Here is a 14,821-nt window from a genome sequence, read left to right as displayed (position 1 = left end):
AAGCAGTATACAATAGGTAAACAAGCTGCTGAATAAATTAATATGAAAAGACAAAACACACTTGAGCGTACCTCTTTTAAAATAAGCTCTATGTAAAGATGGAAAAATTAGCAGTGCAATTAATAAATCAAGGAAAAAAGAAATCACAGCAGGAAAAAAAGGGTTACCCAGTGATTATAACCTGCCATATAGAAATAAAACCTGCAAAGAGTTATCAGGAAAAAAAAAATCTAAACTAAACTAAAAAATACACCTATCTACAGATTCACTAGGAAATAAGGGCATTAGAACATACTGTGAACTGTGGTTTTTCAAAGTGGTAGCTTTTGCATTTAGGTCCTAAGCTAACTACAGGTGACCTAGTTATGTGAAACAGCATTTTAAATGGAATAAATTCACTGAATGCAGCAGACAGAACTCCCAGAAGTAGAGTAATTGAAAAACACATGGCCCAGAGCTAAAATAGCAAACAGCAGATTGGTAAACAGGTTAACTTTTGATGGCATGGACTTAGCAGAAATTAATTTGAGTTTGAGCAAAAACCTGTCGCTGAGGGGTCTGTTTTTGACAAAAGCTCAAAAGGTTTAACAACATAGTTCATTAGCAGCAAGAATCACAGAACGTAAACCCTGTGGATTTTTAAAACACTTATTCTATAGTCATCACATACAGACTAGTGAAAGCTCAGAAAAGTTATTATCTAGATTATAAATTGGAAACAGCTTGCTTTCACTTAAGATTCATTTTTGTTTCATCAGTTAAAGTGAAAACAAAATGATTAAGAGACTATAATCACAGGAAAGGAATCAAAAAATGGCCATTTTCTGACGTTTGGAATCTGACGGATGTGTCAGGAAGTGTCTTGTCCCTTAAATAACTCTGGGTGAGTAGCAGAAGAAGGTTGCATTTGCAGTCTATTCTGCATCATCTTCCATAGACCATTCAGGTCTAGCATAAAACCAATTTTTAATGAAGCAACATGTTCAATGTTATGTGATTAAATCCTGCTTCCTCTGAAGTATATTTTGTTCCTCAGGATACTTTTCTATAGAGCATCCCTTAGTCTGGGGAGCAAAGGAATGACAGAATTACTTTTTTACTTGGGAGAACTGAAAATTCCGAGTTGTCCTTAAAGCATCAGCGCTTACACGCTGGAGGGTAGCTCCTCGCAAGGATACAGAAGGCTGGGGGAGAGCGAAGGGAAAGGGAGGAGTGTGAGCAGAATATGCAGCGCTTTCACTAGAAACCTCCTGGTCCCAAGCAGGGTGCAGAGAAGTTGGGTGGAGACTCTGACAAGGGACTTGGGAGCTCTGGAGGTTTCAGCTCTTAGGAGCCAAAACCCAGCGCAGGCAAAGAGGAAGAGGATAAAGGCAAAGAGTGAGGGCTTGGCGCCGCAAGAGAAGTGAAAGCAAGTTGATCAGAGTACAGAAAAACCCATATTGTGAGGGCAGCCCTGGACGTCCCCCTGGAGAGAGGGCAGCCCAGGCAGCTGCCTTCCCCTCCTGCTTTGCTGCCAGGGCTGGAAGGGTTCGTTTCAGCAGGATGCGTGCCGTACGCGGGAGCTGAACCTGCAGCTCCCAGACTGCAGAACATAGGAGGCAGAGAACATCCGAGCTGGCTGAAGCAGTCATATGGATGAGGGCAGGATGCAGAGGAAAATAATAAAAAAGAAGTTTACAAACTACTGTTGTAAGGGAGAACTAAGCACCAACCTATTTCGAATAAAAATGAAACAATCCTTTTCTAAGTGTAGGTTAACCTCTGCTGACCTTTAGAACTGCAATGAACCAGCCGATAAGCATCTACACAAACAGGCATTAAGTATTTTTAGGACGTCTGAAAGTTGTCACCTTCAATCCATTAATATTTTATTTTGTGCTGGCTAGTTTGTATGTTCCTTATAAACATCATAATAAGAGTACTTATTACCAGTTGTTGACTCACGATTGCTTGATGAATCCTACTGTTAATATTATTCATTATATAACATACATGTTTTATTTTCCGAATTAAATCATAACCTATCTGGGATGTAGCTAATATACGACAGATTCCAGTAGAACAATAGAAAAGTTACTTAAGGCAGAATATCTCATTATTATAAATGAAACTACACTAAATAATATGTTCTGGCAGTCAGAGTTCCTCAGGATCCTGTGTGTTCACCCCTACCTACAGGTATACTAAATTTAAAAAGCTAATTAATAATGGCATATAGTTTCAAAATGTGAAGAAAGAAACATTTGAACCATATGAATATGGCAGGATTTTTGGAAGGTTTTCTTTGCTCAGGTTAAATGTTCCAAATCTAAAGTTTGCTGCAACTGGAACACTATGATTTTTGAAGTTTTTATTTTAATACATTGGGAACGAGCTGGGTTTCATAGAAAGTCAGTATTCAAGTAATGTCAGCAGAATGATTAAAGTTGTTAATGCTACGGCTTTAACAGAAGTAAAAATAGTTATGAGCCCAAAAGAAAACTGAAATTTTGAGCTATCCTCTGTTGCATTTACGGTAACAAAAAGATTATATAATAAAAGATTATATAACTACATTATATATTATATATTATTTATATATAAAATAAATCATATATTTATTATTATATATAATAAATTATACATTTATTATATAAATAAAAGATTATGTAACTATTTAATACAAGACTATTAAAAAGATTATTTAAGATTATACACATGAGTATTCTATTATAGCAAGATCTCTTACATAAACAGCATTACTTAGCACAACACAGAGAATATATGTTCCCGTGAAAATTAATTTTTCTTTCATAGTGCATTCAAAACTTACAGCGTACAAGTGATTTTAGTCTTCTCTTATTCTCTTAGGAAGATAGAGGAATATAAACTACATTTAAGTATGTAATTGAAGATGACAGCTGATAATGATATTCTTTTTAACTTGTACACAGAGCAACCTGCTGTGTTAGGAAGGATTTTTATTTAAGATAGAAGCCTACAAGCCTTCTATTTCTGCAAATAATGATTTCATTCCTGTTCGTCCATCTGGCCTCATGTGCAGTCCAGATCACATACACTAGTTCTGCATTACTAGGACAGAACAAGATTAAAGTCTAATTCTTGTCCATCTACTAAGATTTCATACTAATTATAATTAGATGATTATACTAGTAATATATACATATACACATATATACCTACATGCATACTTATATACATATATATTTAACAAACAAGTAATGAAGATTAATTCATCTATCCTCAGTAGTGAGAAGAGCACATACCTTTCTTAGGTACTGGAATGTACTTTCTCTTACTATGAATTGATTACTGATTCCTAATCCGAATGATTTGCATTTAGTATCAACAGTAATCTCCATCAGTGGAACGTATGGGGCACAAAGACAATATAATTTTCTACAGAGATATCTCATGACTGTATTCCCGTCCTACAGTTCCTTGCATGGTTGTTGGGTTAGCCAAGTTCTTGTACATTAGTGCAAACAGTAGCAATATATAATAGCATACAGAAATTTTGCAAGGAGATTCCAAAGCAGACACTCCAAACACCTTAAATCTTGCTTCATTTTTTGTTGTTAAAAGTTAAATAGGAAAAAATAATTGTCAAGTGCTCAGAAGAAAATATCATATATCCTTTTGAATCAAGCTAAGTTGGCGAGAGGTCTGTAAAGTCTCGGAGTAAGATGACTACCTGTTAAAAAAAATCTATTTAGATGCTTTTAAAAGCTCCTTACTCTTGAAAAAATCAGTGCTGCACACAAGAATTAGTCCATTGAGTACGGGAGATTTTTCTCTAGCTAGCATGCTTGCAAGGGATTAAACAACCCTATAGGATTAAAAATGTGAATATTTGAATAGATGTAAATTTTTAGAGCGACAGTCCTGAAAACTTTATTTTTTTCATTTTATTTTTATACAAACCAATAGTAGGTCAAGTTTCTCATGCTGTTCTGTCCTGAGTGCCAACACCTGGACATTAAAGAGCAAAAGAGAGGCTGAACATCCTTAATGAATCAGTCTTTAACTTGCTTGATGACAGAAAAATACAGTGATGGTTTTTATTGCAAACTGTAGTGAGGTCACATTGTTTCACAAAAGATGAAAGCGGACAGATCCACTGGGATTTAAACAGACTATCTGGAGATGAGGTCTAGATTGTATTTTCAACTGTCCGGGTCTGCTATGTCATGCTCATTTAAATATAAAGCGACAAATTTAACCAGTTGTTCATAGCAAGTAAATCCACAAAAGCAGTACAACTCCTGCTTCATCTTTTTTAAATATATATCTGGCAGAAAAATTACTGATATACCAACCAAATAATTAACCATCCTCTGGAACAAAAAAGGATTTCCGGTATCCCTACACTAACAGGTCTTCCAATACTAACTCATTGACTTGAATTTGCTTTTTTCCTTCCATGAACCAGCTCCAACCATATAGGTTTCTATAGTTTAATATATATTTCCCTACTGCTGCTTCAGACTTAACATATTTACAAACTGAAGCTTGTTACAGATAGATGCAAATGTAAAAATTAAGTAAGTTTGGTCAGTGGGATATTTAATGGAATGGATGACCCTGCTAATCTAAAATAAACTCCTCCCACCCTGACCTCTAAACTGTTTAAAAGGTACAAGGCCACCCTCTTCATGATGATTAGCAGTCTCCAAGAGGAGATCTGAGGACTAACAGTCATTTTGCTGACAAGCGTGAGAAACTTAAGGGAATTCACAGTGACCAAGAAAAAGGTCTCAGTGCACCTGGAGGGCAGGACCTTTTACGAGCCTAAGCTATACACCTGTCATAGCCAGTCCCAGCTCTCTTCCATAATATTACTACCATAGTTTTGGTGCACACTGCTTTTCCACTCAGCTTCAGGAAGAAAAGACGGGCTGTAGTTCAGTGATATCAATTTTACGTCAATGCTCTTCATTGCAGAATATGATCTCTACCCTGCTTTATCCCTAAGACACAACAAATTTCAGTAGTAAAGCATTTTAGAGTCAGTATTTAACAGAAGAAAGGGGGGTTCCGCTGGCTATAACACAACAGATATTATCATACTTTTAGCTAGTAAGTGAAGAGGTATCTTAATGATTTTAAATCAAGGTACTCACCACTTTCTTAGCATCTATATTTTGTGACTCACTTGATTTCTGCTTTCCAAGGTTTTTCACATAACTATGAACTTGGGAACCAAAACATTCAGCTCCATAAAATGCACTGCTCCAACCAGGACTACAGCTATGAAAGCCAGGTAGATTAGGAGATGCAAGGTAGCGGTTTTCAGATGTCTTTATCATGCTCTCTTCCCCTGGCTCTGTATTTTCTTCTGCAAAGACTGTACCAACACAGTAGTCATTGCTTGGTGAACACTGTCCCCCTTTTTCTATAAGGATAGTATTCTGCAGCTTGAATTCTTTTTCACAGTTATCTGAAGGTGAGTCATCAAAGTCCTTTTCAGCTAGGGATGTATTTATCATAGATTCAGCCTTCATGTCAAAGGTTGTTTCCGCTTCTCCTGAGGAGGGTGAGGGGTGGAGTGAAAGAAATAATGGTCACATGTTTGATAGTACATGTTGATGTACGCTTTGTTGAACTTAAATGCCACACATACAAAATACAATTGAGACTAGCTATGCCCTCTAACAGTGTTATTATAGGTATGCTAGTCCACTTTAAAATGTCAATTGCTCTGACAACAATCTCTCTCATGTTCCCTTTATGCTTATTTTGGCTCTGTGCTTTCTTTTCCTCACCTATACCTTGTAAGATGGTAAAGGCTAAAGAAACTGCAAAACTATTAAATTCTGGTCAATACATTTCTGAAAAATACAAAATAGTACAGAAGCTTCAGAACAAAATTAGACATGTCAAACCTGCTAAAAAAACTTAGCTCTTCAGATTTTTTTCATCCATAAATCTTGAAGCTCTTTACTCCATACATAGGGAGCAAAAGTATTTGATACAGCCAAAGGATACACAGATGTTACTGTTGAACTTTCTAGTCTTACAGGACCAATTCCCTTGAGCTGTGATGGGACTTCTCTGAAATTATAACAACTACTACCAACCTTAAGGGACTGAGGTTACAGTCAAAGGTTGGCATGATGCAGACAGGGGAGACAGAAGCCACCTGCCAGAAGTCTCCCTTTTCACTTGAGCAATCCTCCAGGGCTTAGATAGGCCAGGGTTAGAGTTAAATGGACCTGAATCACTGGTGCAAAGAAGTCACATACCCCATGGGAAGGCCTGACTCTACATATTTGCAATTGTTCTGAGCCAAAATAAAAAATTGTAGCATAGCATGACAGCAGCCACATGCAAGCTCACAAATTTAAGTTTTGCCATAACACCCAATCCAACTTTACTCAAAACAGAGAAGTAACCTCGTTTAAAAACAGTCAGATTCATATGTGCTTTATGTATGAATGCATGCAAATGTGCAAGAAAGGAGATCCAGGACTAAGGAAGTAAGTGAAATTTCTGTAACTTTAGACCATAAAACAGTTTGTACAAGCTCTGTACTAGCCCCTTGCTCAGAATTTATAAATAATTTAATTTACAATCCCTATTTTTATTTTAATACTTTTTTTTTAATTTTACTGCCTAGCTTTGCTTTAATTCTGGTAAGTGAACACAGAAGAATCAGGCATCTTAAATGTTAAAGAGTCACCTCTCAGTCTATCCTCACCTGCGTCAGTAATGCCTAGGGAGTCAAACACTTTCTAAAGCTCTCTTCTCTCTCTAACTAAGCTTGCTATGCTGTATGGAGCTGATTCAGTAAGGCTGATCCCTTCACCTCTCCTTTCATTAAAGCATGCCACTAGAACATCTACTGGGTGAACACAAGAAAAAAAAACATGCAGCAGTTCAGATTTCAGGAGTTTTTCAACAGTCACATGTTGCTTTAGTAAATGAAGCAGGTATCCCACTCAACGATATTTGGTCACATGCAAGCTTCAAATAAAAGACAACAATTCCCCAAGGCATCGAAAATGTTCAGATATTCTGTCATAAGCTCTAAGGTGAATGTTACACTGCAAGTGCCAGTCTCTCCAAACTCGAGTCACTGGTGGATTCTCAGCACAAACAAAGATCTAGAAACACACATTCCCTTCTCACCCTCCATCTGATTGCTGCTTGCCAAAAAGCTGTCAGATTGCTTCAGCTCTTGGAATACACTGCCACGTTTTGAATCATCTGCCTCAGTTATGCTGAAAATACAAGAGGATGAGGAAAAATTAATGTTTCATATCCTTAAATATCTAAATCAAGATAAAATGAGATCTTACAAGTAATGCTATCACATGCATGCAGGACTTGATCGCCTTTATCTAACTCCTGAAGTTTGTATGCATTTGTATGCACAATTTCAGTTGTTATTTTACAAGAAAAATGTGTAAATTTTTATGGATATTAAGGCAAACTGAGTAAGGCGCAGAGATTTTCCTTTGCAGCATTTAGCAAAATTTTAACAAAAATATCAGAGCACATACAAATAGAAGGCATATCTCCAGGAATAACTTGGATTGCAAATTATTACAATGGGTTTTTCATTCAGGATTCAGTCTCTGGATAACAGTCTGAGTCTAAGTTGTCCCTAATAAAAATAATGATAATTTTGAGCTAAAGAGCATTCTTCAGATTCATGGGAAATGTATCTCAGAGGTATTCTGAGGCAGTTATTACCTATAACCTAATAGCTAGACCTGTATTTTTATAGTGGATAATAAATGATTATTTCCTTTTCTCTCCCACTTTCAAAGACTTTACATCGTAAGAAAAATTCATATAGATGATGACCTCTTCGGATGTCTCAGTAATTCAGCTGCAATAGCTCAACCTTCTCCTGCCAAAACATTCAGCTCTGGGAATTAAGAACATAACCTCTCACGAGTTTTTAATGGTTCCTTAAAACTCCCAAACCCAAATGGGTAAGGGGCCAGCACGTGAGGGCCTTACATCTGGAGGTCATACTCTATTCCCTCTGAAACCTGCTGCTGATATGAAACATCACTAAGACTGAGCTTCTCCTAGACTGCATCTACCAAGCTTCTTTGTCAAAACTTCCTACCTACAGTTCAGGACCACGACAGGTAGAGAAAACACATAATTTCTGCACATACATTCACTACTGATTACAATAGTTTTCAGTAGGATGTTTTTAAAAGTATGCTACCTTTGGAGGCTGCAATAAAAAAATAGTTTTTGTTGTTTTTCAAGGTAAATGTGTCACTGAAAATGAATAGTAAAAATGTGAATTTAATTAAGATGGTGCTTTCTCACTTAACAGGCTATCTGCAAAAGATTGTGAGGAGGAACATTAAGTCAAACCAAGGTAGTTAAGCTAAGATATTTCTAGCAAAGCCAAAACAATTTTCTTTTCTAAGGTGTCATTAGAATGAAAAGGATGCATCAAGGCAACTTTATTTTTAACTTAAGGAGAGTCTGAGCCAACGCATAAAAAGATGCACTCAAATAGAATAAACAAATTGAACAGTAAAAACAATATATTTCAGTTCTGAATAAATGGCCTCTTTCTAACATGAGTATCAAGCTCTCCATCAAGGCTACAAACAACATTTGATCAGAATTAGATCTTTATCCTTCACCTATCCTAGGGCAAAGTTACAGACAAGCTCTATACAAAATATTTTCTGCTAATTCTTTAAGCACTGTTTGCTATGGGGGAAGCCAGGAAGCATCTGATAGACCGGGAAATTAATAGCTGACAGGAAAGATACCTGAAGAGAAGCAGCATATCCTTTCCTGCTGCTAGTAGTAGGCCATCCCTTGAAAGTTTGGAAACAGTGAAAAAAGCATCAAATCAAACTTTAAGAAGGAAGAAGCTGAAAAAACACCTACCATAAATGTGAAGCTCTTTCTCCATTTACTATCTGGTAGAGATTTTCCAGTAATTTTTCATCCCAGTAAAGGTCACAAAAGTTCTCACAAATTGTAGCAGAGAACTTATCAAACTTAATTTCCTTTAAGGCTAAAATAAAGTTACCTTATTAAAATAAAAAAAAAAAAGAGAAAGAGAGGGAGAGGGAGAGAGGGGGAGAGAGAGAGAGAAGATATTACTAATAACATTCTTTTATATCAACGACATAATAAATATAAGAACACATACATACCCATATCAATAACTTCAACTCCATTCTCTAGATAGCCATCAAAGGCAAATTCCTCCTGTATAAGATGAATCACTTCCTGTAATAAAGCGTCACTTGTTCTATTCTGCTGGGACAAGGCTTCAACACCAAGGGGACAAGAAGTGTTTTGATTCACTGAGGTACATGATGCACATCCTCGCTCAGTGAAAATACTGTCTACACTGGTAGCACACTCAGGATCTTGGCAGTTGGTTTTATTAATCTGGTTACTTTTTTCAAACTTGTTCTGTGTATTAGTGGCCTCACGGTTTTGCACTTTGCAAAGGAAGGCATCATCTTCTGCTTGTGTGCTCATTTTATAACTTGCAATAGTACTCGAAAGTAGCACTGGCAAACTATGACAGCAGTCATAAGCAATTCTTGAACGAAGAGGTTTATTTGGTATTTGCTCTGATACAGCTAAATGTACTGGTACAAATGTTAAAACTCTTTTCTCTGTGTCCTGTTTGAGAATGATGTTATTTATATGAAGAGTATTAGAAGATGTAGGACAAGCCAAGGAGCTTGAAGAAACTTCAGACAAAATGTTCTTTTCTTCTAAAAGATGTGAGGAATCAGACTGGGATGGTAATGTAATTGTAGAAATAACCACATTGCCAGACTTCTGGTCTTCTGAAGATAGCTGGGATGAGTAGCCTGGCACTTGTAAATCACACTTGCGTATTTCAGCTGTAGTTTCAACAACTTGATCCTCAGTACCATGGCTCTTTGTGTCTCCTACATATACTGATTTGTTGTGGTCCCTGTGTTTTTCTTCTCTTATCTCTTTCTTGCATTGCTCAGAAGCTGGTGTGTGAACCTCTCTGAAAAGGAACAAAGTATTTTTGAGGACCAGTTTAGTAGATTTAACAATGAACTTTTAACTTATTTTGCATTAGAATATACTAACTTTGTTATATTTGCATTCTGTTGCAGAATAATAGGTTTAAAGTGAGTTGCAGGAGAGGTGAATGCAACAGGTAATGTAGATTCCGCACAATTTAGTGAAATCTGGCATGGTACTGGTCCTTTAACTGCTATAAGTTTACTTTCATTGGTAATAGGTACAAATCCTGGAAGCAGAAATAGAATTAGGTGAAAGATAAACACGGTTATGTAAAATATAAAGGCAATGTAGATAGAAAAAATCCTGCGTACCTGACTGAGAAAATCTTACATAGAGAACTGATCTAGAGAATACTGAAACAAAGGAAATCTCAGAGTCTGACCGCTTACCTAGACTTGACTTTGAAGGGTCCATTTCATGTCTTTCATTTTTCAGTTCAAAAGGAATATGATCTTGAGAAGAGATTATTTCTTCCTTGAAAGCCTGACAATAAAAATTGAAGTACAACCTGAATCTTATTAGTTTTTTTTTTCTAACTCTGCTCAGTACTTTACTTCAAAAAACTATAAACCTAAAATATTAGGATTTTGAACTTCTGTAATTTGCAAAGTAACAATCTAGTCACATCTAGGTGGAGAATTAAAATGGATGACACACAAAACTAAAGACAGGTAGAACTTGATAATCATAATTTTGAGGAAATTCATACAGTTCAACCAACTCAGTTCCTTGGATTGACTGAACACAGCGTTATATATTCTATACAAAGATATGAAACATAAACAGAACAGGAAACTACATAGTAATGCTTTCCAGTCAGGGAATGTAAGTGAAGGGGAGATCATGAAACTAAGTCACCAGCTTGCCTTATTTCTGGGCTCTCCCCCATGCAGGTTGTGGAGTCCGGGCATCACAACCTAGGGGGTGACCACTCCAACACAGAGAGCTAGAGAATTTTGGAATACTTCTTTTTGTCTTCTGGATTACGTACCTTGGACATTCTGCTAATGATGTCTCGGGAAAACAGCGAGTTAGCACAGTATTGGAGGACTGGCTTTCAAAAGATTTGTTCTTATGCATTTAACACAAGGCATGAGCATAGCTGTGCAGCCCAAACAAGAAAAATGCTGAATTGGCCCATTCTCTCTGCCCAGATTGAATTGGTTGTAGCGTACATATTAGGAATCTCAAATCAGTTTTAGACCATTAAAGATACTTTGTGAATTGTTGTATTACTAATACCCAAGCCAGTTTTATGTAAAAAAGACTGAAAGAATCTGCATAGACAAACTGACAAAAAGAGAGGATTTAAAATTCTTCTCTTCATTCTCCATTTTAATGCAGGCTCTAAAGATTCTTTGATATTCTGCTGCCTCTCAGTAACTATAAATATTTTTCTTCATAAAAATTCACCGGTCCAATTTCTGACCAAATAATGCTTGCCAAGTGCAACAACATCATTTGGAGACTTACTTTCAGATGTTTTTACATACACAGAATGACTTAAATACAGATGGTAAAATACATATCTAAGAGCAGACATTAAAAAAAATCAGACTTCTACAATTAGAAAATAATTTTCACATCTCCTTTATATTACTGCAAGGAATTAAAATATATGTTGTGTGCATCACTATATAATTATATATATAATACATATATATATACACACACATACCATTCTTAGTCTTACATAAATACTTTAATACTTCACTATTAATAATTTTCTCATAAGAGCAATAATTAAAGACTACTTAAAAGCTAAAAAAAAAAATAGGAAGACAAACCTAATTACACTTGCAAGGCTCAAAAATCTTACTAGAGCATACTTTACAGAAATAAGTGAAAAAAAATGCAATGAATTAAAAAGAAAGGGTGCACTCTTACCTTAAAGATAGATTTACTCAACAATGCCAGAATTTTTTTGCTGTTTATACCTCGATCAAGTAAATAACAACTGCATGTCTAAAAACATAAATATCACAATTTTCAACTAGTAAACAAGTTTTCAGTCAAGTGATCTGTTCTTGGAGAAGGACAAAGTCCTGATAAATAGTCAATTAAAATTAATCTAAGTTTAGATAAGTTTAGTTAATCTAAGTCCTATGAACTTTTTCCAAGTACCTTATTGATAATTTCAATATAAATTAAAAACATAACCCTCCATTTCCCTAGAGGATTAACATTAAAAACAAAACCAAAAATAAGAGGTTATCATTTAATTTGATAGCAGGCTACTACCAAATATAAATTAATATTTTGATTTTCAAATCACTAAAATAAAGCTCTGGTTGCAACTAAAAGTTCCACATAAAATTATTTAAATATAGTAACCTTAATTGCATCAGCTAGAGAAGGTCTTTCCTCAGGATTTTTTTTTGCCATATCCAAAAGAAGGCTTTTTAATTTTCTTGGCAATGCCAGTTTGTGATCAGGTGGAAAGCCGTATTTTGCTGCCATCCACAGAACTGCAGCAACACCATAAATGCAGGCCTATTAACATAACATAAGAGAGAGGAAAGATGTGAAGAGACCAAAAATATTTCCTCAATACCAATCCCCTGTAGTCATCCAAAAATGTCTCCCTCACCCCTAAAATAAAGAAAACGCACCAGAGCTTCCAAAGAACAGACCATAGTTGGCTTTTGAAGATGCTGATGAAAATCCCAGCACTTCTGAGAAACTAGTAGTTATGCAAGCAGTGCCAATAATAGTCGCTAATATGCTGCTACTGGAACAACAGACATAATTTGTCTTATTCTTTGTCTAGGAGAATTATTTAAAACAAAAACGTGTTTTTCAGAGTCATTGCAAAGAACTCCTCTCTCATATAAAAATGTAGATTATTGCAAGCTTTAGGGTTCTACCCTAAAATCTGATCAGCAGCAATTTACTTAAAAAAGGCCATGACAATTCAGTAAGTAAATGGCACAAAGTAACTGCAAGCTTGTCAGCACAAGTCATATTTTACAGAGAAGATTACACCTATCAGAAGAACCAGGTACTATATATTTATTTCAGGAATTGCACTGCCGGCAGATAGACCACTTGAAGTTGTCATGATGAGGGACCTTGGAAAAGTTCTTGATCTTCACAAGTGGTCTTATTTTATTTGAAGGATTACTATTTTCATAAAGAGACTCAGTCAGACTATTTTAACGCTTAGCACAACTCAGAAATGCAGCTCTGCCAAAACTAAAGCACCACGCTTGTTCACATTGCCTCTGAAGGGTATTGAAAAGGCTCAGGGAACAGCAACCTAAGCACAGTACTAAATGATGTGGTTGTACAATATAGAGTATTCTAGCACTCTTTTGAGCCACGTAAACAATGTGGAACAACAAGGAAGTTCACTGTAAAGAAAATAACCTGTGAACCATCTGAACTGTTGAACAAAAGTTACAGGTACAAAAAGGCTGAAAGAAGAGAAAGCAGCTCCACCAGCTTATCTTCCCCTTAGGTGCTGAGTTCCAAGAGGTGAATAAGATTACATTTTTAACTTTTTTTTTTCCCCTTTTAAAGGAAAAATTACCATCCAATTCAGCACATCATCTGGAAAAGTTCCTTTTACTGATGAGTAGCATAATTACTGTGGCTGGTACAACATAAGTTTTGATACCCATATCACAATTCTAACTTAATGTTCATAACAGCCAAAAAGTTATACAAATACCAGGAAAAAGCCAAAAACTAAGTGAACTTAGTCAGAATTCTACATATAATATCGGAGAAAAACAATTAAAAAATTACATTGGATTTTCTAGAGATAAAGCATAAATAACAAAGGCTTCAGGATTATTAATTTCCACTGTCTGCCAAAGCTGCTATATTATATTTCAGGGTTAGTTTAAGCTGCAAGATAGCTTTTGAAAAACCTGCACGTTGGACCAAAGCAATTTAATTTAAGAAGAAGGAATGACTTTAAAGAAAAGAAACAAATAAATATTTTCTAGTTACAAGTAATCTTACAGAAAGACACAATCCAGCTTTTGTAGATTTTTAATGCAATTTTTCTTCTGATTCACAAGTACTTTTTTGCATTTGTGAAGGGATACACAGGGCAGGAGATACATATTAGCTCTCCTCTTCTTAGATACAGCAAATTAAAATTTTTTCTAACTCTAAAGATTACTACAGTACAATTTGCAATTGAAATGCAATTGCAATGGAGACAAATACTCACTTGCTAATTTGTTAATATTTTTATCATGTTTGGCCTGAGAGCTCCCTGGCACTTATTTCCATAGGAAAATGCTATAGGGGATACTGCTAAAGTTACATTGACAAACTCATCCTGTTTCCATAGGAAAATTATGCCAGCACACCAGTAGTGCTATTTTTATCTAATATTCCAAAGCAGATTAATGTTTGGGCTTTAACCTGAACAGTTCAAAACAGTCATCTTAGCATGCCCTCTAGAACACGAACAACAACTTCAAATGCTAAAAAACTGAGAGCAATTAAACCTTATGGAAAACTATCAAATAACAGATTTTGGTATTTATTCCAATAATTCAGGAGTGGGAAGGCAAAATGGTTTTTAAGAAATAACTTATTTTATGGGAGACTAACACATTCCAAACCACAGATTAATGAGAAATAGCGATATTATCAAAATGCTGGAATGGTTTTGCTTTCTCCTTTAAGAAGCAGAGGAGTACAACTGTCCACTGATAAAATGAATAGCAACCCACATAACCTACCACATTACCTTCTCAGTAACTATAGCCTCCTCTTCAATTTCGGGAGCTAAATAAAATACATCACAAGATTCTGAAAGAGAAAAGAGAACAGAAACAAAAGGTAAGGT

The 14,821-nt window shown here is 35.7% G+C and overlaps 1 protein-coding gene across 4 annotated transcripts in view; it reads right to left on the bottom strand.

The window, feature by feature from the left end:
• Window positions 1–14,821, bottom strand: part of KNDC1 (kinase non-catalytic C-lobe domain containing 1) — a 65,817-nt gene that overhangs the window by 13,034 nt on the left and 37,962 nt on the right. For 3 of the 4 annotated variants that reach the window (XR_011142139.1, XM_068949976.1, XM_068949978.1), the window contains 9 exons: window positions 14,723–14,784; window positions 12,346–12,504; window positions 11,899–11,976; window positions 10,401–10,494; window positions 10,075–10,237; window positions 9,147–9,988; window positions 8,875–9,019; window positions 7,132–7,223; window positions 5,124–5,527 (listed from right to left, as the gene is read on the bottom strand). Coding sequence is in view for 3 of the 4 variants with exons in the window: in XM_068949976.1 (XP_068806077.1) it covers window positions 5,124–5,527; window positions 7,132–7,223; window positions 8,875–9,019; window positions 9,147–9,988; window positions 10,075–10,237; window positions 10,401–10,494; window positions 11,899–11,976; window positions 12,346–12,504; window positions 14,723–14,784 (2,039 nt within the window). In the remaining variant the exon portion in view is untranslated. The remainder of the gene's footprint in view (window positions 1–5,123; window positions 5,528–7,131; window positions 7,224–8,874; window positions 9,020–9,146; window positions 9,989–10,074; window positions 10,238–10,400; window positions 10,495–11,898; window positions 11,977–12,345; window positions 12,505–14,722; window positions 14,785–14,821) is intronic. The other variant, XM_068949977.1, reaches the window with a different exon arrangement.

The sequence above is a fragment of the Struthio camelus genome, chromosome 7, assembly GCF_040807025.1.
Source record: "Struthio camelus isolate bStrCam1 chromosome 7, bStrCam1.hap1, whole genome shotgun sequence".
Taxonomy (NCBI): Eukaryota; Metazoa; Chordata; class Aves; order Struthioniformes; family Struthionidae; genus Struthio; species Struthio camelus.
Note: the sequence above shows the minus strand (reverse complement) of the source record. Positions and strands in the feature narration are given on the sequence as shown.